The 24,399-nt window shown below is 42.4% G+C and overlaps 1 protein-coding gene across 3 annotated transcripts in view; it reads left to right on the top strand.

Moving 5' to 3' along the window:
- The window catches only part of PTPN4 (protein tyrosine phosphatase non-receptor type 4), a 61,991-nt gene extending 37,592 nt beyond the window's left edge, over positions 1 to 24,399 (top strand). For all 3 annotated transcript variants that reach the window (XM_078598009.1, XM_078598007.1, XM_078598010.1), the window contains 20 exons: positions 2,343 to 2,430; positions 2,897 to 2,985; positions 3,845 to 3,908; positions 4,744 to 4,919; positions 6,038 to 6,106; positions 6,690 to 6,824; positions 8,296 to 8,469; positions 9,330 to 9,356; positions 10,137 to 10,326; positions 10,477 to 10,590; positions 10,746 to 10,802; positions 11,329 to 11,485; positions 13,055 to 13,218; positions 14,805 to 14,895; positions 15,284 to 15,345; positions 16,095 to 16,241; positions 16,464 to 16,592; positions 17,689 to 17,834; positions 18,444 to 18,579; positions 19,923 to 24,399. In XM_078598009.1, coding sequence (XP_078454135.1) covers positions 2,343 to 2,430; positions 2,897 to 2,985; positions 3,845 to 3,908; positions 4,744 to 4,919; positions 6,038 to 6,106; positions 6,690 to 6,824; positions 8,296 to 8,469; positions 9,330 to 9,356; positions 10,137 to 10,326; positions 10,477 to 10,590; positions 10,746 to 10,802; positions 11,329 to 11,485; positions 13,055 to 13,218; positions 14,805 to 14,895; positions 15,284 to 15,345; positions 16,095 to 16,241; positions 16,464 to 16,592; positions 17,689 to 17,834; positions 18,444 to 18,579; positions 19,923 to 20,288 — 2,581 coding nt within the window. In that variant the 3' untranslated portion in view covers positions 20,289 to 24,399. The remainder of the gene's footprint in view (positions 1 to 2,342; positions 2,431 to 2,896; positions 2,986 to 3,844; positions 3,909 to 4,743; positions 4,920 to 6,037; positions 6,107 to 6,689; positions 6,825 to 8,295; positions 8,470 to 9,329; positions 9,357 to 10,136; positions 10,327 to 10,476; positions 10,591 to 10,745; positions 10,803 to 11,328; positions 11,486 to 13,054; positions 13,219 to 14,804; positions 14,896 to 15,283; positions 15,346 to 16,094; positions 16,242 to 16,463; positions 16,593 to 17,688; positions 17,835 to 18,443; positions 18,580 to 19,922) is intronic.

The raw sequence follows: 24,399 nt of genomic DNA, 5'->3' as shown, positions 1-24,399 counted from the left end.
ACCTCCATTTAAACCATCACCGCTCTCATTTTTCTTGTGGTTGCTGCTCGAAACCATTATTTCACGTGGCAATTCATTCATCATTAGCTTTGAGGGGTCGTGTTGCTTGAGACATCTAATGCGCCATGTGACGCCTTACTGCTCAATGTGCTTAACTCATCAACTTCTGTACGTCATTTTGTCAATCAAATGCTGGATGAGTGCTGCCCCACAATCACGTGTTGAGGTGATTGGTTACATTGCCATACTTGGCTGCGTCGGTCAGTGCGTGTCAGTGCAGGTGGAAGCACAGAACTAGGAGTTTAAATGTAGAGTACAGCAATGAATGTACCTGCATTTTACTATGCAGCCCATCATGTATCCTGCAGCCCCATGATAACCTGTTGTACTTAAAGGTGGTCACTCATCGAGTTTGTGTTTTATCTTTTAACGCGTTTTGTTTGCATGTGTAAGGCTTATGTTTGTACGGTTGCCTCTACAGCATCTTGATACGCGCTTGTACTTCAATGCTGTCATGCGATCCAACTTGTATGTTCATTTTACGGAAGAAGCCTGAAATTGTCGACGCGTAAATAGCACCCTTTAAAGTCGGCAGCACTTCCTAGAAACTTCCAACGTGAGAGCTTGTTCGCTGGTACGCTCCTGCCCCCGTTGCACCATTGGCGTGGTGGTGCCTCGCATGCATGGGTCACGCCTCTTCGTGGTTGTGTGTTTGCGTGCGTGCCACACGCCTAATGTGAGAACGCACACTACTTCCCCAGCCGGCAGAAAATAGCATCCTGACACCTCCTTCACTTGCACAGTCACAGTGATGTCTACGATCCAAATATAACTTTGGCAAAATAAGCCACGTACCTCTTGAAATGATAAAGGCTAAAATAGAAAAATACCTTGGGTGTGTTCCTGTTTTTATTAACCAAACATTCTCAGTGTGTGTTTGTAAATAAGCAGATGTACTAAAATATACTAGTGTACTAAAATATACTAAAATTACGTGTGACAAATTGACATGTTCTGTTTACGTGACAACCCTTACTAGGTGGCTGTGTGGGGTGGTGGTGGATTTTAACGACACATTTATTTACGCGATCTAACCCAAAAAAACCTCATGTACTAAAATATGTTCACAAAAGGAATATAGAATTGTTTGTCACAAGATTGTTGTTGAGAGTTTTTTTACATACATGATGAGTATTGCTATTTGTTATACTGTACCGAGTTCCACACGGCAAGTTTATTAAGTAATCTTGGCACTATTGGTAATCTTAATTTTAGAACTTTCGTGACTGCAGGAATTATTATTTGGTTCTTTCGGTTAAGTCACGTCTAAAGATAAAATAATGCAATCGAAACGTCGTATTCTATTATTTAATTTAATTTATTATTTTATCTTTAGACGTGACTTAACCGAAAGAACCAAATAACTATTGGTAATATTTTGTCTGATCAACCTTTCTTTAAAATTGTTATAGAATGATTATGCAGTCTCAAGAACCATATTAAAACCGTTTATCACCACGGCTCATATTTGGTTCTTTCGGTAAAGTCACGTCTATAGAAAAATAATAAAGTTTATTAAAATAAATAAACTAATAAAAAACTTAAACTAAAAAACACTAATGTACACCGTAGCCCGGTTGTTAAGCTGAGTGAGTGTACTGGCAGTCTATAATGTAGACTGTTGCCTGGTTATTAAGTTTGGTAAGTGGACTGGCAGTCTATAATGTAGACTGTAGCCTGGTTATTACGTTTGGTGAGTGTACTGGCAGTCTATAATGTAGACTGTAGCCTGGTTATTAAGTTTGGTGAGTGTACTGGCAGTCTATAATGTAGACTGTAGCCTGGTTATTAAGTTTGGTGAGTGTACTGGCAGTCTATAATGTAGACTGTAGCCTGGATATTAAGTTTGGTGAGTGTACTGGCAGTCTATAATGTAGACTGTAGCCTGGATATTAAGTTTGGTGAGTGTACTGGCAGTCTATAATGTAGACTGTAGCCTGGTTATTAAGTTTGGTGAGTGTACTGGCACTCTATAATGTAGACTGTAGCCTGTTTTTTTAAGCTGGCGAGCGTATTGCCAGTCTATCATGTAGACTGTAGCAATGGTTATTACACTTTTTTTTATTAAATTTTTATTACTGAAAGAACCAAAGAATATGAATTCCTGCAGTCACGAAAGTTTTGAGTCAAAATTTGAACCTTGGCTCATGTTGATTTTAGTTTTCTCTGTGGAACGTGTACAGATTTGTCAGTTTTCAAGCTGCAATGTTTTAATGGAGAAATGTGTATTATGTAACTGTATCAACTGAGTTTATAAGTATTTATTCATTTTGTTCATGCAGAGGGATGACACCCGCTGATGCAGAGTTTAATTACTTGAATGTTGCCAAGAATGTGGAATTCTACGGAGTTGAGTTGCACTATGCCCGGGTAAGTTTGCATTTTCTTCTTATCAAATTTAAAGGTCAAAGTTCAGCCTGTTTTGTAAACAAATTAACACAACACTTTAACGCTTTCCAGCTCTGTCAGTCATTAACGGGGATGGTAGGCCACTATAACTCTCGTAAAGATGATCAAATGGGCACCAAACTGTAGTAGAAAGTTGTGTTCTTGTTAGGAACTTAACCTCCTGAAAACCAGCGAAATTGTTCAAAGGGTTGCCTAACACTTGGATACACAAAAAGGAGCCAAAAAACTATTATTGATAAGTATGAAAGTGATTTTTTTCCTGACAGCTACCCGTCACCTTTCATACTGCTAATTAAAAACTTCCTCGAACAAACGCATGTTGGAAAGCATTCCATAATCCATGCGTGTGCATGCTTTTTTCCTAACTTGTTTTGTTTTGACAAGATAACGTTTGGTGACAGAGGCTGTGTGTTATGCAATGTAACAGGACCAGAGCAATGTTGAGATCATGGTTGGGGTGACTGCAGGAGGGGTCAATGTATACAACAATGGAGTTCGAATCAGCAACTTCCCCTGGTAATCACACTCTCATGACACGGGCCTGCTGTTCATCTAGCTAGACCAGGGCTGTCTAAACTACGGCTTGCCGGCAAAATCCTGGCCCACTTATTTGTTTTTTTTTCTGACCCCGCAGTATCATTCAGGTTTAACATTAAGAACGGCTTTGAAAATAGATTATTGTGACATTTTTACTTGAACCATCTTGGTCCGCGTGTAGACTCTAGTGATACGTCATGGAGTGTTGAGAAAGGCGTCGGTGATTAGGCTCTGGTGATTGAGTGCTACAGCATTATATCTTTAACCTGTTTATCTCTTCTATTCTTTCTCTTATTACATATTTGTCATACCTCTAATATTTATTATGATTACATCTCTCTTACATTTCTTCTGAATCTGTCTCGTCTACTTTGTGCAAGTTTTGTGACCCACGGCACTGTGCATTTTAGTCAATCTGCCCCTCGATGGAAGACGTTTGGACATCCATTGGATTATGCTGTTGTGACATCTTAGCATGCACCTGTCACGGGGAGCACTGCACACAATACGATGGCTAGCCGGAGTGGCTTCATCACGCCAGCTGCTTTTTCTCAGCAGTGTCGACACGCAGTGGCAATTTCATCCCAGCTCCCCGCTGAAAAGAATCCCATTGAAACTTCACCTATCGATGGCAACGAAGCACCCCGCATAGAACTAAAAACTCTGGTCACTGGGGATGTAACGCAATACGTTGAACACCACTCAACCGCTCCAAACACAGTGCATTTACTGCACCAGCTACAACAAGCAAGAACAGTGAATCGTGCTACTGTTTTAGTCAAGCTCGCATGAAGCTAGGACTTTATTCACTGTGTGTACTCTGTATTTCTGCCTTTAGGATAAAGATTGTGAAGATCTTTTTCAAACTGAAGCATTTCTTTGTGCAGCTACGGAAAGAACAGGCAAGTTTGAAAAGCTCAGTTTGCTTTGCTCTGTGCCCTTTTACGCAATGCCCTCTGAATAAACATTTGCCTCTATTGAAGTTTAAACAGCCATGTTTTAGTGAAGAAATGTGTAAATTGGCTTTTAAAACTAGGCATATTTTTGTTTTTAAATTATAGCTGTGATTAGTTTGTGCCAGTATGCTCACTGAATAGTCCGCTATGTAAAGCAAGGCAGCGTAAGATGCAATGATGTATCTATTATGATTGATAAAGAGTTCATGATACCTGTGTAGAATCACATGTCAGGATCAATATTTTTAGATTCATATTTGTTGCATTTATTGGGTTCACATGAGCCTTATAGCCATTCGAGGCCCTTGTATTCCCAAAAATATTAAAATATGTCGATATTGTTACGTTGGTGCTTGTAACTCACTGGTGGCTCATGACCTGGTTATCTTGACAAACTACCTCTACCTTAGAAGTTCCACTTTCAGGAGACATGTGCACATGGTTAAATTGGTTTATTAGCACGTGCATGTACAGTGCTTGATGCACCAGTGCTAAGCTGTCACATGATTCTTAGATTTGTTGCTATCCGTCTAATAAAGGGCCCGATTATGTCCACTACCTTCGCAATACCATTTAATGAAACCGCTTCCATGTGTTACCTGAAACCAGAGAGCCTGAAGCAGCATTATTAATAACAAATTTCCCCCATGCTTGGCGTTTTAGGTTTTCGGGTCTTTGCCTAGCAACTGCTATCATTATTTTTTTGTTAACTGTAACTTCGAGTTACCGCGTTTTCGAATTGCATCACGTCTATGCCTTCGTTCCACCTAATACCAAGCAGAATGAGACGCGGGAGAACATTATTGGCTTCAACCTGGGCAACTACCGCGCCTGCAAGACGCTGTGGAAGGCCTGCGTGGAGCACCACACGTTCTTCCGCATGGCGCGACCGGCCTCGCCGCCACAGCTCAGCTTCTTGGCGCAGTACTTCTCGCTCGGCTCCAAGTTTCGATACAGGTGACGTGCGCCGTCGCCAGGCTGAGTTGTCCTGTGCGCAATCGCTGCGCGGAAAAAGGTCACGATATGCAGTTTAATTTCACGCGTACGCGCGGATTTATAATTTGCCATTGAAGATGTGTCGTGGCAGGTCCTTGAAATACCAGGCTAATTCGGTGGTGGGGCACCCCGGTATATTTTCTTTTCTCTTATTAAAAAAAGCCATGGTATTTCTATGAAAACCAATCGTAGCTCATTTTCAGCTCCGCAATGTTATTTATATGGCTCTTTATATTGTAATACTATCAATAGCGGTATTAAAGAAAGGTAAAACGAACCACTGAAACCACATGAAATTGCAAGAAAAGTCTGCAACAGTCTGTCCAGTGCTACAGCTAACAATTCAGCATTCGTGACTGCAGGGATTCATATTCTTGGTTCTTTCGGTAAGGTCACGTAGAAAGGAAACAATAAAATAATAAAAATATAAAACAATAAAATTCTCACGACTTTCCCACAGCAAGAAAATTTGAACTGCCACTTTTTTTTACATTTTCATGCTGTGTTTTTTCACACGATGATGATTGCTTGTGTTGCAGTCGAAACGTCGTGAGAATTTTAATTGTTTTATATTTTTATTATTTTATTATTTCCCTTCTACGTGACTTTACCGAAAGAACCAAGAATATGAATACAAGCAGCATTAATAATCGCCGATGCAACTGGAGAAAGCCTTTAATTAGGAAGTTGTTTCCTCCATCACATCGATCTTAATAACATCTCAAAAAGGCATGGACAGAGAGACAGACAGATCCCAGGACGACCACAAATTTTCTTGCTGTGGGAACGTCGTAAGAATTTTATTGTTTTATATTTTTATTATGTTATTGTTTTCCTTCTACGTGACTTTACTGAAAGAATCAAGAATATAATAATTCAGCATTTGTAAACGTTCTCAATTTCATAATTACGAATTTCAATGTTACTCCAATTTTTTTAGCTGTTCCTTCCCCCCCAATAAACCCTTTATATGCGGGACACTGCGCCCACATTATTTTGAGAACACACTTTGTACTAAAAAAATACATTACATACATTGTATCAATATGTACTTGCTCATGAGTTGTTTGAACCTGCAGCGGGCGAACGGAAATGCAAACGGTACAATACGGGAAGGAAAGAGCGAACCGTCACAGGAATTTTGCCAGGTAAGGCCTCTCATACTTTGAGTGAGTGTGCCATTCTGTTTTAAGAAGCGTAGGAGTATCCGGAGCAACCAAGATAGACATAGTTTATACCTTATATTTAGTACATGGAGATATTCATACATACATTTGATCTGACGTTTTTATTTTATATATAAAAAAAACAGTAATGCAGTGGAGTTCCTGTGTGACCGAAACACCCTTGGCTTTGATGCACTGTATTTCTCTCTACTGGAAGCTGCTGTAATCCACTGCACCACTGAATGGCTACTGCTCTGCATTGCACAGAATTGTTGTTGCATTTTACATCTTTTTTGCATAAACATGATATATGAACCAGTCCTGGGCCTCCCTTTCACTAACCCACACTGGGCAAACGGGTGAAGTATGGTCAAAAAACGCCCACGACCAACACAGCATGGAGAGAGCCTTGACCAGTGATTTGGACAGATAACTATGGGCAAGGAAAACCTCAAGTGTTTTTTTTACTTTGACCATTTAAATGACAATTCTTGTCTAGGGGTGGTGGTGTCCAGTTGGTGTGGCTATTTGACTTTAACTCTTGCCATCCTTTTGAGTGCATCAGATCTCCCAGCCAGCGGTTTCCACGGCGAACGATCTCGGGAAAAGAGTGGGGCTCCAACGCAGCGACGGCGGGCTCTGCCGAGAGGCTGGAGACACAGAGTCTGCCATCACGCACTCCCCCGGGCACGCCAGACATGTACGTGGGGTGCCACAGTGGCGAGATGTTAACTACCTCGCCTGTATATACAGGAGGTCGTGGGTTTGATCCCGACCCTGACAGCTGTATATTTGGAGTTTGCACGTTCTTTATGTGGGTCGCGTGGATTTTTCTCCGGTTCCTCTGGTTTTTCCCCTTCACATTTAGAATTAACGTGCGTTTTGAGTATTTGGCTGCTATGCATTTCCACATAATAAGCCATTTCATTGAGCTATCATTTATGGCAAGGTTGCTTTTGAAAAAAGCGATATAGCTCAGTGGGTATTACCTGGTAAAATAAAAAAAATGTTAGGTTCAAATAGTTTAGTATAGCACGTAAATACGCACAGCACACGGCAATCTGTAAGTCATGCTGCTGAGCTCATGGCTGAAAAGATCTTAACGTTTTGAGAACTCGGCAGAGCACAGCCTTCCAGCTTGGTCTATGGTTCATCAACAATTGTGAGATGCAGTTTGCATGAACAACGCTATATAGAATTAACCATTACATTAGCTTTTATTAGCTTAAATAAATAGTACGCTATATTGTTGTCATTAGTATTCTCAATAGATATTTTTTCTGGTTGTTTCTGTCTCAGTGTTTCATTTAAATAAAACATTTACTTATAATTGGCCTAGTATTTGCAGAAGTAAAAGATAAGCGATTCTCGTCTGCACATTTTAATGCATATTTTAAAGCAATGTTTTAAATGGCAAATGTAGATGTCATGTAGGGTTGGAGAACAAACACGCTGTTGATCATTTGCAGCCTGCGACTTTATTTCGTACGGCCCACGGCCACATGAGGCATATCACTTAGAAACAGCTCCCCAAACAATATGAATTCATATTTGTAAGTATCTTTACTGCTCTAATCAGTGAGTAGAGGGGAATATTTTCGACCTGGCAACACTGTTTAGAAATTTAGTGCGCTCGATAAACGCGAGCACTATTTAATTTTCGCATTATTGGATAATGCGTGTGAATGTGGCCTACCAAAGGTTTAGATTTGAAGCTTTCGTGACTGCAAGGAATCATACTCTTAGGTTTTTTCGGTAAAGTCACGTAGGTAAAAATAAAAATAAATAATAAAATGATTGAGATAATAATAGAAATAAAATAATAAATCACGACGTTTCATGCCCACTTCAGCATTTGTTTCGTGCTGTGGTTGTCCCACCTGATGACGGACGCTTGTGTTGCGCCCGAAACGTCGTGATTTATTATTTATTTCTATTATTTAGTCACATCATTTTATTATTTATTTTTATTTTTACCTACGTGACTTTGCCGAAAAAACCTAAAAGTACCAAAGGTTTTTTTGACAGTCCTTGCATCCCTCGATAAGGAAAATGTCTCCCCCCACCCCCTGGTGTAATGTATCGTAAATTAACGCCCATTAATTTTACACCGACGTTCGAACCCACCCATTTATGTAACATTCCGCCACTCTTGCGTTGTGCATCTCCAGCTCCGATTTGCGGGAGGGCTGCGAGAAGCGGCGCCCGTCGTCCGTGGGGAACCTGGTCGGGCTCGCGACCCCCAGCTCGCAGGAGGAGGCGGCATCACTCAACAACCACCGCGGGACCGGCTCCACCACCACCACGCCTCTGCACAGCCTCTCGCTCGACCTCAAGTCCCTGGTGTGAGTCGCGTTCCCATCGGACGGTTCCCCGTCGGCGCCAAAGCGCCATAATTATTTTCTTTGTTCGCCTTCGATGCCATGGGCCTTCGTGACCCGTTGGGACGCAACTTCTTTTGCTGCCTCAATGCATTGCTGCCTCCCCAAGTTGCGCTTTCGACGGAGGAAATAGTAGGGATTTATTGTAGTCCCACCAACGCATCCGTCTGGCTAGTGCCCATGATTTAGATTTGATCTAATTAGTTTTAATGTTATGAACCCATTTTCAATTACATCTTCGATTATGCCCTTATTTAGTGCCAATTCAGGCCTCAAAACAAAGTTGTTTTGTCTGGAATTTTCAAAACAAGCAGGGCTTGGAGAAGAGAATGCGCATTAAATGGTTGTATACTAACAGATATTTATGACTATCTTTACTACCCGGCTTCGCCCGGGACTTGGATTCTTGTCTTGGATTAATACACGGCCTACGCGGAGGGTTTTGGGGGGGGGGGTGCGTGATGTCATCAGGCACACTGCGTGACGCTGCCGCATGCGGGTGACATCACAGATGTGACGTCACCGCTCACTTGCCGTGCAAAATATATCCATTATTGCGCCCCCCCCCCCCAAAATACAAAAGTCTATTTTTATACTTTTGAATTGTGTACAGTCTGCTAAACATTTCGAACAGACACACATTCACAAATTTCCCTTGTATATAGATGTATGATGTAGAGGCTCATCGAAAGGTGCCTTAGAGTGCTTTATATGTATGTAGAACTTTTTTGCTTCGCCAACCATGCTAATTGGAGGTGCAATATATTCCCAATTTGTTATGGTTGTTTAGATTTACATTGCGTCTTTTTTTATTTATCTTTCAGATCATCAGATGACGTGAAATCGGCAGCGTAAGTTTGTCAAGACATGGATATTGAACCGCTGCACTTGACGCTACAGTAAACTTTCAAATTTTAACAATTTTGAAGTTGAGTAATTTTTCAGGTTAATGAAACGTCACAAACTTTACAATATTGGCCAAGAAAGGCATGAACTAACAGAGGAAAGTGAGGTATATTAGGGAGGTTGGGAGGGCGAGAGTGAGAGGAGAGGGGGATGGGAGACATGTGTGGACAGTTTCACAAGATTGTCCATTGGCCCACACCCACACATAAAAATAAATTACCACCCATGCGCCAGTGATAATGTGTGGTTAACAGAAGGCGCAGTAAATTCAGTCTCGTAAGCATTTCCTCACGGCAGTAATTTTTAGTCGCCTCTTTCAGTTGCACAAAGAATGATGGAATAAAACTAATTCCAGTGCTAAAGCTGTGGCCAACATTTAATTTTATGTGTTTATTAATTTTATCTTCTTGGTTCTTTTGGTAAAGTCACGTAGAAGAGAAATAATAAAATAATAAAAATTAAACATAATAAAATGATTCTCATGACGTTTCGGCCACAACGCAAGCAGCCGTCCTCACCTGAGGACGGCTGCTCCTCACCTGAGGACGGCTGCTTGCGTTGTGGCCGAAACGTCGTGAGAATTATTTTATTATGTTTTATTTTTATTATTTTATTATTTCCCTTCTCCGTGACTTTACCGAAAGAACCAAGAAGATGAATCCCTGCAGTCACGAAAGCTTTAAATCGAAATATTAATTTTATGTGTTTATTAATTTTATGTTCAGGGGGTCGGCGTCGGGTGAGGGCCAGGCTCCGGCGTTGCCCCCCAAGCAGCAGCAGCAGCAGCGGCGACGGCGGAAGGAGGCGTGTCCGGGGGGCAGCGGCTCGCAGGAGGCCGATGAGCTGGACTCGCGGCCCTCGGACAGTGAGAGTGACGCAATCTTGCCCCCCGAGGTTTTGGACGAGCCACCCGTGGTACGTTCTGCTCCCCGATGACAACGCTCGGGGAAACGTATCTTGCACCGCGCAAATATAATAATAATAATGCCGTGACAGCGTTTGTTTAATTCGAATTTTTCAATGCCGCTCGCGAAGACACTGCGTCTGTTGTTATTGTTGTTGCAGCTGGAAGAGAAATTCACAGTGCTGTTGCAGGCCAATGGTCTGTTACCTCACGAACCCCTAGTGTTGGTGCGAATGAAGCCAGACGATCAGGGCCGGTTCGGCTTCAACGTCAAGGTAGCTCTTTCATCAACCCGCATATAAAACAAACTCAGCCGATTCTGCAGTGGTTACTTAATTTTTACTGTGGTGTTTTCTCTAAGCGTTCCCTACATCTTTCTTCCCCCCACCCCCCTCAACTGACTCCCCCCCCCGAATGCCCTTTTCTTTAGGGTGGAGTCGATCAAAAAATGCTCGTGACTGTGTCTCGCGTGGCTCCGGGAACGCCGGTAAGGAGGAAGCAGTCTCGTATTGTCTGAAACGGGAGGGTGGCGGTGTACACTAATTCCATTCATAGATGAAAATGTTACTTCAAATTTGGTTACTTCTTTTTTTGGGGGGTACTTTACTTAAGACGAGTCAGTACCGGCCCATCCTACGAAGATAATGATTTTTTTCATGAACTACATTTGCTGATAAACCCACGTTGCAAGTGTGACTTGAAACCTCGTTAATGTAAATTGTGTTGCATGAAACAAGTGCTGCGCAAAGTATCGTATGAAGAAGAGCCTCTTTTTTTTGTTTTCAATCACTGTAATGATTTCATTCATGCCCATTGGAAAATTCTAAGCATCAAGGGTCAAATTCAAAAACGCATCAGCTTAACCTCAATTACTAACTTCCTGTATGTCATTGCCATAGATGTGAGTGCATAATCATTGGCTGACAGAGCGGATGGTGTGCTGTATCACGGATGTGCCGCCTGCCCCCCCCCCCCCCCCCACATTGGGCTTCTTCTCCCCGTTGTGGCCCCAGGCGGATCTCTGCGTGCCCCGGTTGAACGAGGGGGACCAGGTGATCCTGATTAACGGGCGAGACGTCTCGGAGCACACGCATGACCAGGTGGTGCAGTTCATCCGTGCCAGCACGGAGTCGCACTCGGGAGAGCTGGTGCTGCTTATCCGGCCCTCTGGTGTGTGCTGCTCAAGAATTCTTGCTGGCCCTGCCGCACCCCTCACGATACAACCTCTCACTGCAAAACTAGGATGCAGACATGGTGTGTAATAACCGCCCTGGAGGTTTCCGGTTGTATTCTATCTTCCGGTGCAGCTGTTAAAACACTGGGGAATTTTTTTTTTAATCCTCCCCCCCCCCCACTTCTCTCTACCCAGCATTATAATTTTGTACACCACCGTTGATTGAGAAGTCATGAGCTCTGGGGTAAATTGTGTGTGTACTCCCCCTTCTTCAAAGACACCTGGTCAGTGTGGAATAGTAGGTTAATTACCCCTTTAGAGAGGCTCTCTATAGTTTCCTCTAACAGAGACCTTTCAGCCAGCAGTTGTTAAGAGTAAGACATTTCAGGGCTGCACCTTTACCTATCAGTGCCAAACTTCATAATAAAGTTTTTTTGGGTTAGATACATAAATATCAATGCGTCGTTAACCCACCACCACCACCTGACACGGCCAATTAGTAAGGTTTGTCACGTAAACAAAATGTGCTAATTACTGCTACTTCAGCACACTGGTGTGTTGGAGAGTAAACCCACAACATTTACAATTTGAGTATGACGTTTCTCTAGTGATTATAAACAGCTTCATCAGATGATTTGCCAGAATTGTGAAGAAGTCTTCCTGTTTCGGTCTTGAACAGAGTAAAGGTGATGTCGTCACTGTGAGCCTATCGGTGCCAAACTGCCTATACCCAGATCACCCTGCATATGTTCAATTTAGTCGGTTATCCTGAGCTGAGCTGGGTTGAGCATGGTTGTGGACTGCGAGGCGGTCATAATATGGCAATAGATTTTTGAATATATCAGTGTGGAGTTATGGGTTACCTCCTTTCGTGTATTTTCTCCATATATTCTGGGTTTTTTCTCACATCCCAAACACTCCTAAATTGAATGGGAAGAATAACTAAATACCTTCACTAAGAGAGGCTTTCCTGTATGAATACAGGAGTTTATTATAATGAAACTTCATTTGGAACACTGCGTCGATCCAATATTTCTTATCATTTCGATGTGTCTGTATCTCTAAAGCACACATTCTATTATGGCAGGTCACATGTGTCATTTTACATTTCCCAATGCCGTTGATATTCCAATGAAAAAATGTGCGTGCATCGGCCTGGTTTGTGACAGGTCTGGTGTGACACACACTTGAAATTCAGCAACATGGGAGTGTGGGTTGGCGGATCATTCAGATTGGAGCATGCATCAAACACCGACCAGCAGGGCAATGCAGTATCTTTAATTGGCTGCACACTGAGTAAACTGATAACCTATTTGTGCTTCGTTTTAAGTGTAAATTTTCCCCAGGCTGCCACACAAAATGTTCAAAAGACAGGGATCACACAAACGTTCCAGAGCAGGAGGGCTCCGCTGAAAATCAATCTCCGAGAAGCAACTGTTATTATTATTTTTCCATGCTTCACCAGACTACATTCGTTGTGATATCCAATCTCGTCTTTGGTCGCCTGTGTCCCCGTGCATATTGTGACCCATCCCTCACACCGATGTCTCTGCCCACCCCTGCAGCGGTGTACGAGGAGTTGGAGCGCGCTGACAGCGAGCCGGATTTCCAGTACATCCCCGAGAAGACGAGGGAGTGCAGCTCCCCTGGCGAGCGGCATGTCGTGCACACCTCCATGCAGCAGCTGCGCGAAGCCCTCGACACGGGCCAGGCCCTGCTGCAGTTTGAGGTGAGCAAGGAGACACCCGGCCTCCGTGGCCTATGTCAACGAAATTTTACCACTGACCATAGGACTCGGTCACGTTTTTTTATATTTAACGAATTTCTTTCGAACTTTTGATATTTAGTTTGTTGTCCTTCCCCCCACACCTCCAATTAGCACGGTTGGCTACGTACGGTGTGAAAGACATTGAACATACATAAACTAAACTAGAACATTTTTTATTTAAGAGGTAAGGCCCACTGATCTATATAGCTCTTTTTCAGGAGCGACCTGGCCACAAATGATAGCCCAATGAGGTTGCTGATGTTGAAATTTTGTAGCAGCCAAATACTCTAAACACATGTTTATAATTGTGGAGGGAAAAACCGGAGGATCCAGACAATCCACATGACAACTCGGAGAACATGCAAACTCCAGATATACATGCATCATCAGGGTCGGGATCTAACCCATGACCTCCTGTATATCAGACGAGGCAGTTAACATCTCACATATCCATGTAAACATATAGCATGTTACAGGTTACAGAACAATATTTACAGTTAAAATTAAGATTTTTGTTAAATATATTGCATCCTGTAGGGACGTTCTTCACGTCATTCTCATATCAACAATGAAAGGGGGGGACCCCCAGTGATACCTGTCCCTGTGGGCACAAGTTAACTCTGCACCTCGCCTGCGTTGATCACCGTGTCTACCAATCGATTAAAATTTGGCAAAATTGGACCTTGTAACGACAGTCACAAAGTTGCATACGGAGATAGTTTCCCTGTTTACTTATTGATGACCGTTTGCATATTCATCACTGAATAAAAGGCAGCTTCATAATGACCCATTTGGTTGTCACTAACCATTACAATAGGACTTTCCTGCAACAAAATATGAGCAAAGAAATTCAAATTGGAATTCGAGCAGTTTGATTGCACCTGCCTCTGGCATTGAAGCTGGCGAGGATTGGGGCAAATGTGTTTACTTAACAGGCTCTATAGTACTAGAGGGGTCTGGCATCATTGATGAGTAAGCCTCATCTTATGAAGATGCTCTTACTCGTCCAAGGCATGTTGTGTCTAAGTTATGTGTGCCCACAATAGATATATTTTTAACACTGGAGCAAAATTCTGACTGCTGGTATTCATGACTGAAAGCATTGAAAGGCTCTTCCACAAGTTATATTTCACAACAATGAAACACTGGGATGTAATGCATATTATTATATAGATATAGCATTTAAATTGGTCATCAGTGTCCACAAATTCTGATTAAATGGAGCCTATCATTAATATTACATAGGCATGTAATAATCTATAAACCTAAAAGATTATTCAAAGCATGTATTTGTTTCTTAAATGCAAATTAAGTCATTCATAAACGTTGATGCATCTTTCAGATAATAGAGCAAATGAAACATATCGTATGAAACTCTATAAAACAGCCACTATAGGCTATACAAAATAATCTATTTTTAATTCAAATCCTTCCCCCGAATTGTGACGATTCATATTGCCAGGGCGGTTGAGCCTTTACTCGCTTAATGTTTAGTGCCTTTGGCATTGGAGTAAGCTTGTAAAGTTATCACGCTCCTTTTCCCACAGCAACTGTATCGCAAGAAACCAGGGATGAGCCTCGGAATGGCCAAGATGTCTTGTAACAGCAGCCGGAACCGCTATCGCGACGTCCTACCCTGTGAGTCGCACAAAACAGCACACACACACACACCTACCAGAGTTATTTATTGCGCTGTACACATGCCTGCAAAAAATGTGAAATGCAAGTTAATGGGTATATTTTTTGTGGCACACTTTGGCTATACAGTAAACCTTGCATTGCGAGCATAATTCGTTCCGGAAACGTGTTTGTAATACAAAGCACTCGTATATCAGTTGTGATCACGTGACGCTCGGCAGACAAAGCGTATACACGTACTACTCGTATTGAATGACTTCACTCGTTTATCAAATTAATATTCATTTAAAAATTTTGCTCGTCTTGCAAAACACTCGCAGACCAAGTTACTCGCAATCCAAGGTTTTACTGTAATTGTCAACTCTCTGTTACGTTTATCATGTGCCAGATGACGCTACGCGAGTGGTGCTGTCTGGTAACGAGGACTACATCAATGCCAACTATATCAATGTGAGTGTGTCAAGTTAACGTGCCATTACTGCGCGCAGTTGTCATTTTTACTACTGGAGCTCGCTTTCACCGAACTAGGAGCAACTCTTTGCTTATTCATACAAATATCAAATCTATACAGGGTTTGTACTGCCATTGAGTACATGAGCTTGTTATATTCAATCCAGCTTTACAGGGCTACAACTACCCTTCCAAGCTTTATCAGCTAGCCATTTACATTCTTTAATATGCTCCATATACTTTCGTTGTAGGTTTGTGTTGTTTATTGTTTGTTTCTAACATTGTTAGATCGTTAAAAGTCTCTTGCTTCTCTTGGTGTGACGTTAAACTGCATCCGGTGATGGTGTCGCATAAAATACACGATTGAGGAAATTGAGAGGAAGCGCCCTCCACCATGCGTCCCTAGTTATGGCTCAAGAACCCAAGTTCGGAGTGTGGTGCTGTGAGTTTAAGAGAGGGGAGTGGCATTGGATGGCATGGACAGAGCTTGAGCGAGTGACCTGCCCTTGGGGAGAGAACTAATATTATTTTCTTACAGTAACAAAAAACTATTATAGGAAGCTATTTAAATTTGGGACAAGTTCTTTACAGTCTTTGCCGAATCAAGTGCCAGAGTTATATGAATAACTCGCGATCTGTGCTGCGCCGCACCTACATAACCCATAAAAAATGTCTCGCACTCATTTTTCCCTATGGCGAGTGTGACAGGTTTTCCTTACAAGTGTCGGGTTTGCGTTGCTTTGCCACAGATGGAGATCACTTCCTCGAGCACCATCAATCGCTACATCGCCTGCCAGGGACCCCTGCCAAGCACGTGTGCCCATTTTTGGCAGATGGTGTGGGAGCAGGGATGCAGCCTGGTCATCATGCTCACCACACTCACAGAGAGGGGACGGGTGAGTGAGGCGCATGTACACTCACGTGAACTCAACCACACAGATATTGCTCCCCCGAGGTGGCCGGGTGGCTCGTAGTTCACAACATTGAAACTGGCACCGCTGAGAGAATGGATTTCAGTCCAAATATCTGATTTTTATTAACTTTGCTTCTGAATTGTTGTGAGTTGATGCTCTTTTCCCGGTTACAAATTACTGCATAAGCTCACCCTCTGCCCCCAGCCCAAGTGCCACCAATACTGGCCCGACTTACCGGGCAGTGAGACCTACGGCGGGTTCTTTGTTCTATGCGACTCCGAGGAAGAGTCGGAGGCATCCATCGAACGCAAGTTGACGCTGCGCAACGTCGAGGTAATGTGGGGCACTTGCTCCCGTGCTTTTGTGGTCGTCCCGAGATCTGTCTGTCTCTCTGTCCATGCCTTTTTGAGATGTTACTAAGATCGATGTGATGGAGGAAACAACTTCCTAATTAAAGGCTTTCTCCAGTTGCATCGGCGATTATTAATGCTGCTTGTATTCATATTCTTGGTTCTTTCGGTAAAGTCACGTAGAAGGGAAATAATAAAATAATAAAAATATTAAACAATACAAATTCTCACGACGTTTCGACTGCAACACAAGCAATCATCATCAGGTGTGAAATCCACAGCAAGAACATTTGAAAAAAGCTGCTTGTATTGTTTTAGGGAAAAAACAATAAAACCCATTAGCTGCCAGAAGAAACATGGCTTTGGAAATGTCACTGTTAGCCGTGTTAAAAGTGCCGCCATGCCTGGCCTACATTACAACCGCGTCCTCAAATTATTCGTGTAATGATTCATTTTCTCAGTAATTCAATCAATCGTCCCAATTCAGGATTTCCATTTGAATCTCAAATATATTCTTTTTTGTTGTCTAGTGACCGTGTGTTTACCATTTATAGATGAGGTTCATCATTCAAATATTAGTGGTCGCCCTGGTTATTACTGTGGGGTGTGTATTAACCATAAAATACGCGCCCTTCACAGTGGACGTTAAAGATCCATGATGTCCAAAGTAGGCGATTGTGTGTTGCCGTCATGGTCAAACTTAGATAACATTTTACAACTTGATTGCCATTTATAACAGGGATATAAATGTCAATCATCACCCCCTACTGTAAAACTTTGCAGGACCCTCCTGAAAAACAGTTGTGAGACTCTTTGAGGCTCTCCTGGGTAAACAATCAGAGTGATAACAATTTTTACGAGGTTATAACTTTTTTCCCTGTCTAATTTTGATGGTTTTAGTCCACTCCATTAACCTAAATTGAATACTGGAATACCGTTTTTGTGTAATTTGGATCAATCTTAATCGGTTTCCATGCTCACAATTCCATACACACATCGAGGGCGTCAATAAATAAATTTCAATCGGTGAACCGATGCATCATTCTACGCTGGTAACTCAAAGCCCTGGACTCCCGCAGAACAATGAGGAGCGAGGGGTAACGCAGCTCCAGTACGTGGCGTGGCCGGACCACGGCGTGCCTGACGATTCGTCGCACTTCCTGGGCTTCGTGCGCGACGTGCGCACTCGCCGCGACCACGCCCAGCCCGTCGTCGTGCACTGCAGGTAACCACGGCGACACACCACCGATCTCCACGGCGACGCACCACCGATCTCCACGGCAATGGACCAGAACCACTCGGCTTCGTTACTGTGGGACGCTGCTAAGTTAATTTTAAAAATATCCAACATATTGATGTGGTGATTACATTTTTATTATTCCAGCTCTGAGAATTGTAATGTATTGGTTTGACTGCCATGTGACGTGCATGGCTCTTCTAGCATGGTGTGTGAGACAGTGCTCCCTCTGTTGTGGGATATTCTCTAACACGGAGAGTGATTCACTGTACGAAGAACTTTCCAAGCGGATATTTTGTGTAGTGACATGACACCGACAGCAATACTTTTTTTAAATTACATTCGGTGCACGTTTACGTTCACTGTTATGTTGATATGTCTGGTGCATTTATTCCTCCTAGGCACAAGGTGTACTGTAAAATTATCGTGCAGGAATATAATAAAAAATACAGGCATATCACAGTTCCACCTGCCCAAAGTGGTCAAATCACTAGCAAAATTGAACCTGGCTTCAAAACAATAATATGTGGATTTACCTCTGGTGGTGGGAGAGGCTGTCTGAGGTTTGTTGTAAACGTCTCATTTTGGGTTTTGCAGTGCAGGAATTGGACGGACGGGGGTTCTCATCACCATGGAGACGGCTCTGTGCCTGATGGAATGTAACGAGTCCGTGTATCCACTGGACATCGTGCGTACAATGCGGGACCAGCGGGCCATGATGATTCAGACGCCGGTAAAAATGCACAATGCAACCCCAGTGGGTTCACACCCATATAAGTAAACTAAACTATGAAAATTAAAAACGATTATTATTTGACCAGATAAAGCACGCTGAGCTATATAATTATTTTTCAGAAGCAACCTACCTGGCCATAAATGATAGCTCATAAAAGTGGCTTATCATGTGGAAATGTATCGCAACAAAATACTTTAAACATGAGCGCGACTCATAACCTCTCTTTACCAATCACCAGAACCATCAATGTCTGGCGTTGTTTCTCCGTGGCAACCCCCCGCCATCTGGAACGCCATCTTCCCACTGCACTTTCACAGCATTCAATCTACATCTACTTTTAAAAGATACTTAAAGGCTCCACCTCTTTCATCTGGATTTCGAGTGACACTGAGCTTGGCTGTGCATCTCGAGTCAAGATAAAATCTGTGCAATAATGCGCACATTATAAATTACATTATTGTAAATATTATGTCAAACTTGTTTGCAGCCCGTTTAGTTTTCTGCTTTCCCTAATGTATAGAATGTTTTCCCCTGCTGTGCATGATGGCTGGAATTCTCTCTGCTTGTGTTGTCTGCATCACTTACTGCGTCTCGCGAGACAAGTCCTTACTCAGAACCTACCTCTTATAATGTTTTTTGGAAACTTTTTTACAGCTTGTTCTTTTCTCATTCTCTCTTTTTTCTCTATTTTGACCTGACTTGTCTTGTCTTTACACTTGGATTACATTTAAGTGAATGATATCTACAAATCCTTGGCTTACAACTTTCGCATCTAAAGTCTTCTGTGCCATCATTAGAACAACATAGCCACCTCTTAATCTGTGTCACATATCGTTTTATCCACCTTGCATTCATATTTATTCTAAGCCGGTGGATTTCTCTCGTGCAAAGCATCTTGAAATGTCACTGAATGTAAATGCTCTATACATTTCAATGCATGCAGCTGTGGTGCACTCTTCTGTGAACTTGAAAACCTAAGCTCGATTCCCGGCCACAGTTAATACAAGTAATGAGTGATATCTGACCGGGTCCTAGGGCTCCCCCTTCACCAGCCTGCACTGACCATAATGGTAAAGTATGGTTAAACAATCCCCATGACCGACATTGCATGGAGTGGCCATCAACCAGAAGTGGATTGACAAAGACATTAAATATTTTTTATACATTAAATGTATTTTGGGTTTAAAACATAGCTCTCGATATTATTTGCTGTCGACTTATTAATAAGCTGTTTTTTATTGTTTCTTATTGTTGATGCAGTGTGAACCTCCTTGTTTAGAGTAATTTCCATCCATGTCTTTACTTGTTTTGTTTTATCGCCATGCCACACACGCGACCAGTGTCAATACAAGTTCGTCTGCGAGGCGATCTTACGCGTCTACGATGAGCAGCTCCTCATCGCTGAAGACACCGACATGAGCGAGGAAGGCACGGAAAAGACGATCAGGATTTCCACCCCATCGCTGCCACCCTCCAAGGATGAGCTGGAGCAAAGCCCCACCCCTACCATGGCCAAGGGGGCAGAGGAAAACTCCCCTCCGGCGACGGGGCAGTTGTTGCAGGAGCCCAACTGTGGGCGGACAGGTGCCGCTGGGGATGGCGCATCCCCAAAGGCAGTGGAACTCAGCGTGACTGTGGATAAGGTGCAAGTGACAAAGCACAGGGGGGAGGTGGCGGTCCAAGAGTCGCCAAATGACAGGAGCTGAACTACAAACATGGGCGCCAGCCAAAGAAGGCTGTGGTCTCACTTCAGGTCTTTTTATTACAAAGGTAAAAAAAATATTGTAGTTTTTTTTCTCTCTGATTCTTTTTTCACATTCACACTAATATTAAAAGGGAATTGTGAGGCTGTCCGGCCTTGTGCTATTAATTTTGGCGACCAATGGATTTTATTTTTTATTTTGCTTAAGTGTAATCTTGGTCATGCCAGTTTATTGAGGTGGTTTGTTGAGATCTTGAATATGAACGGGCTGGTCTTTTTATAAAGGGATACGTTGAGCCGTTTTGCTTGTCCTACTCAATTACACGACATTAGATCTGCTGGCCCTGGCTGGAAAAAAATATTAAGTTCTCTTTCTTATAAGTATTATAAGTTTCAAGAGGTGGGTTGTAAGGTATATTAATGTCGTTTTAAAAATGCTAAAAAGGAAAACCCTAAAAAAACCTTGCACTTGTGCACTTTATATATTTTAGTAATAATAGAGCTCACTTTCAGAGGTGGTGCGGATATTTTGAGGATGTGCGATACATTCTTATCAGTAAAGCTGTCGTGGCGAACCCAGGGATTGTCTGAAGCAGAGGCAGCACTAAGGGGGCTTTGCCTCACTTACAGGACATGGTTGTTTGAGGCCCAGTCGTGGCTGCATAAGAAGATGTTTGTGCTGGTACACCCAATGGTACAAGTTTTAGGGCTACTTCAACTAAACCCACACCGATCCATCGTAATGATATCGATAACACCACAGTAGCGCAGAGTACGACCTCGAAATTGTCACTCATACCCATCGTTTTCTCTGTCTGCATAACCATTAGCTGTGAGCCCTTTGCCTTCCAACGTGTCCCTTGGGAAAAAAATTCTTGTGTGGGCAGAAAAAAGCAACGTGACCGAGTAGAATGTGGTCTCGGCTAAAATTAAATTGAAAAGGCCTTGAAAAATTTGTTTCTAATTTTATTTGTGCCAATATATTGCAATGGCCTATGCGTGGTACTATTTCTTGCTTTTTAGACAGACATGTCCAGGCCTTAATGAATGCCTCAAGGTGTGTGCCACCGCTGTGTGCTGTGCACAGGGCTGCCGCGTCAGCCACGTACGAGCGAGCGTAGAACAAATGTGAAGTGGCTGATTTTGATTGACTTCATGACTGAACGCAATATAGCCCGATTTGAGTCGAGGGGAAAAATGTTGCCAAAAAAAGAAGTCTAATGTTTTTTTGATTGCCAATTATTTTTCTAAAAGCTGGCTTGAATGCAGTGTGTTTAGCTGTCATGGAACAAGCCACATCATGAATGTCTTTCTGCAAGCAATGCTAATTCAGTCATCTCGGCATGAGCATAAATCTAGACTACTGCAATAACGAGACTGGGCCCGTGCGTCGCAGGTGCACTGTACTATATCTGGAATAAGCTTCCCATTCATATCTGTAACATAAATGAGTTGCCAAATAAGGACGTGGCATTTTTTTACATTGTTTTCAGTTTGCTCTATTTTTTTTGTAAAAATACCGATGGATGCTTTTTGTATATATTTGGTAACATAAACTAAAATACAGTTTCTTTTGTAATCCAAACAAAGTGATTATTCCTTTGGCTGATTGGAAATGAAGGCTCCTCATGAAAGGCAAGTTGGTTGTTACGGTATTGAAGTGTTTAATGCGAAAGGGAGTGGAATTTTGCTGGATTTCTGTATAGATTAACTTCATACGATGATGAAGGGACGGCTTCAGTACTAGCCGCAGAAAAGGTGTGCTTGTACAGCTATGACTTTGGTGTGTACCATTCAAGCCATGTCATGTCAGTACCTGCAAACCAATGAGCTACGTTTCTTGTAATTGAATCGGCCTTTAATGGGATTGTGCTAGATTAACAGTATAGATAACAGTAGGAATAATGATCCAGGAAATTAGAGCTGCTTACAGATCTCTATATAGTGGCATGGACACAACAGTTACCTTTGTAAGCTAGATGCATTTGTCATGTACACATGTGCGGAAAGGTTTCGGTGCCGTTAATGCACGTGCGATTGTCAGCTTTGCGGTAGAGTCTTAACTCGGGAGCCGTTTTTATGAGCAGGCAGGAATACGTGTGCAGCATCGACTCAACATAGTGATCTTTAACATGCGAGTATACTGGCAGTGGCGTAGTGTGGTCGGCATGGGCCCTGGTGCAAGGGATGAAATGGGGCCCCTGTCCAATTTCATTTCATTAAACTGAAGGGCCCCCCCCCTCCCCGCCTGCACACTCGATAGCTGCGCCACTGTCTGCCGCACAATCCGTTTCTCTTGGCTGCTTTATTTGAACAGATTGAATGAATTTGAGACGTGGGTTTTTTCTAATTTATAATGTATTAAGGCAAGTGTGTTTTACCATCTTACCTCCACTCTGTTCCATCCAATTATTACTCTCGCCAGTGGTCTAGTCATAATGGAATTCACTGGAGCTATCCTATTGAGAGCAGAAAGAAATGAATGACCAGGCTCCGTTTAAAACCGTCACCAGCATGTGGGCTTTATAATAATAGCTTGTATTTTTTTTGTGGTGCATACAAAACACGTTTACATCACGTGCGTCTAACAAGTACTGCAGATTCGTCAAACGATGTGGGTGATGGTGAATGCTTTTGCAAATGTGAGCTCGCTTAAGTCCACCTAATGCTGGAACGGTCTCACCTGGGTGAAATGGAGCCATGTGGGTGAGGTATGCCTGATACGGGCTTATTTTATGGCAACTCGTTTTCTACGATGCCGTGCCGATGTGTTCAAAAGTGATTGTACGTTTAAATGATTTTGGAGATCACGAACCCCGTCCCTTGATCTTTTTTTGTGGACTCGTGAGTTTCTGTGGTACTAGGTACTAGACCACTGGCTTTATTGGTGGAGCATATCAAGAACAAATGACACATCCGTATAATAAATTTGGAGCATGTGCTGTAGTCACTGTGGTACTGTGTACTTGGAAAGCACAATTGCAAACTTATCTTCATCCTTTGTGTAACATTTGTGCATATGTAAGGTATGTTGCTTTTGATTCGACGTTTTACTGGATGTGAATACCGGGATATGCACTGTTAAATAGTGCTTACGGCTATATATCAACTGGAAGACATTGCTTAATGTTGTTACCAATGGCTACTAAATGGTAATATTTCATCAGAGTAAATGTCTTGAGACTGAGGTATAAGTTTATGAGGCATACAGGTTCGTAACATTGACAGCACAAAGGATCATTCTCCCTGTACTGTCGTGTGATTGTCTCATTCTGATCTGATGCGGTACAACATATACGTCTACATTCTTTAGATGCCTCGGCAGTGTTGTGTACTTAGTAGGTGCACACGTGTGGTAGATTAAAAGTTACATGATAGGACTTATTAATAATGAGTTGGTATCGGACCTTAGTGTGTTTCACTTCAATTTGTGGTCTCGTCAAGCCACATCAACTCATGAACTTTGGTTCATGGGTAATTTTCTGACGTTTTCAAAAATCACACACACGTCGCTTTAAGCACTTGTAATATTACCTTTTGAATTTGATGGTTCTATTATAGAAATAAAACAGATGGTATTCTGTACAACAAAATACGTACCGCAAAAAGCGTTTGTGTTTAAGCAATTCGTCACTCATAAGATTTGGATTCCTTTCCATAACCGCGTGAGGACACATTTTTCCCTACAGATTTGCTATTCGTTTATAGCCAACAATGTTCTCTCTGTAGATTTGAGAAGTCTCATGCGTTGTTAAATATCAAAACGTTTGGTATATAGTTTGCACTTACTAATTCAGTTTGTTGTATTTTCCCTAAACAGGGGAGGTATAACGTGCGGAACGCAGTTTTGATGCGATTGTGACGTTTTTTCCCCCAGATTGGCTATCGATCTGTTTTACTGCATTGATTGCCGTAATGGTTTGATTTGGGTATTGTTGCGGTATGGTAAGTTTTAAATACTGGCCCTTAGTGATTTTTTCATCGTATTCGAGGCTCCGGTTCGGTACTAACACAACATATCTTTGACAAGAAACCATTGTACAGTGATTGGCTTCATGTTTGGTACTTTTTTGTGAGGAAAAAATAAGTAACAAATACAAACGAATTGATTTGCA

The sequence above is a fragment of the Lampetra planeri genome, chromosome 10 (genome assembly GCF_965212315.1).
Source record: "Lampetra planeri chromosome 10, kcLamPlan1.2.h2, whole genome shotgun sequence".
NCBI lineage: Eukaryota > Metazoa > Chordata > Hyperoartia > Petromyzontiformes > Petromyzontidae > Lampetra > Lampetra planeri.
The sequence above is the reverse complement of the archived record's forward strand: the minus strand, read 5'-3'. Positions and strand labels throughout refer to the sequence as shown.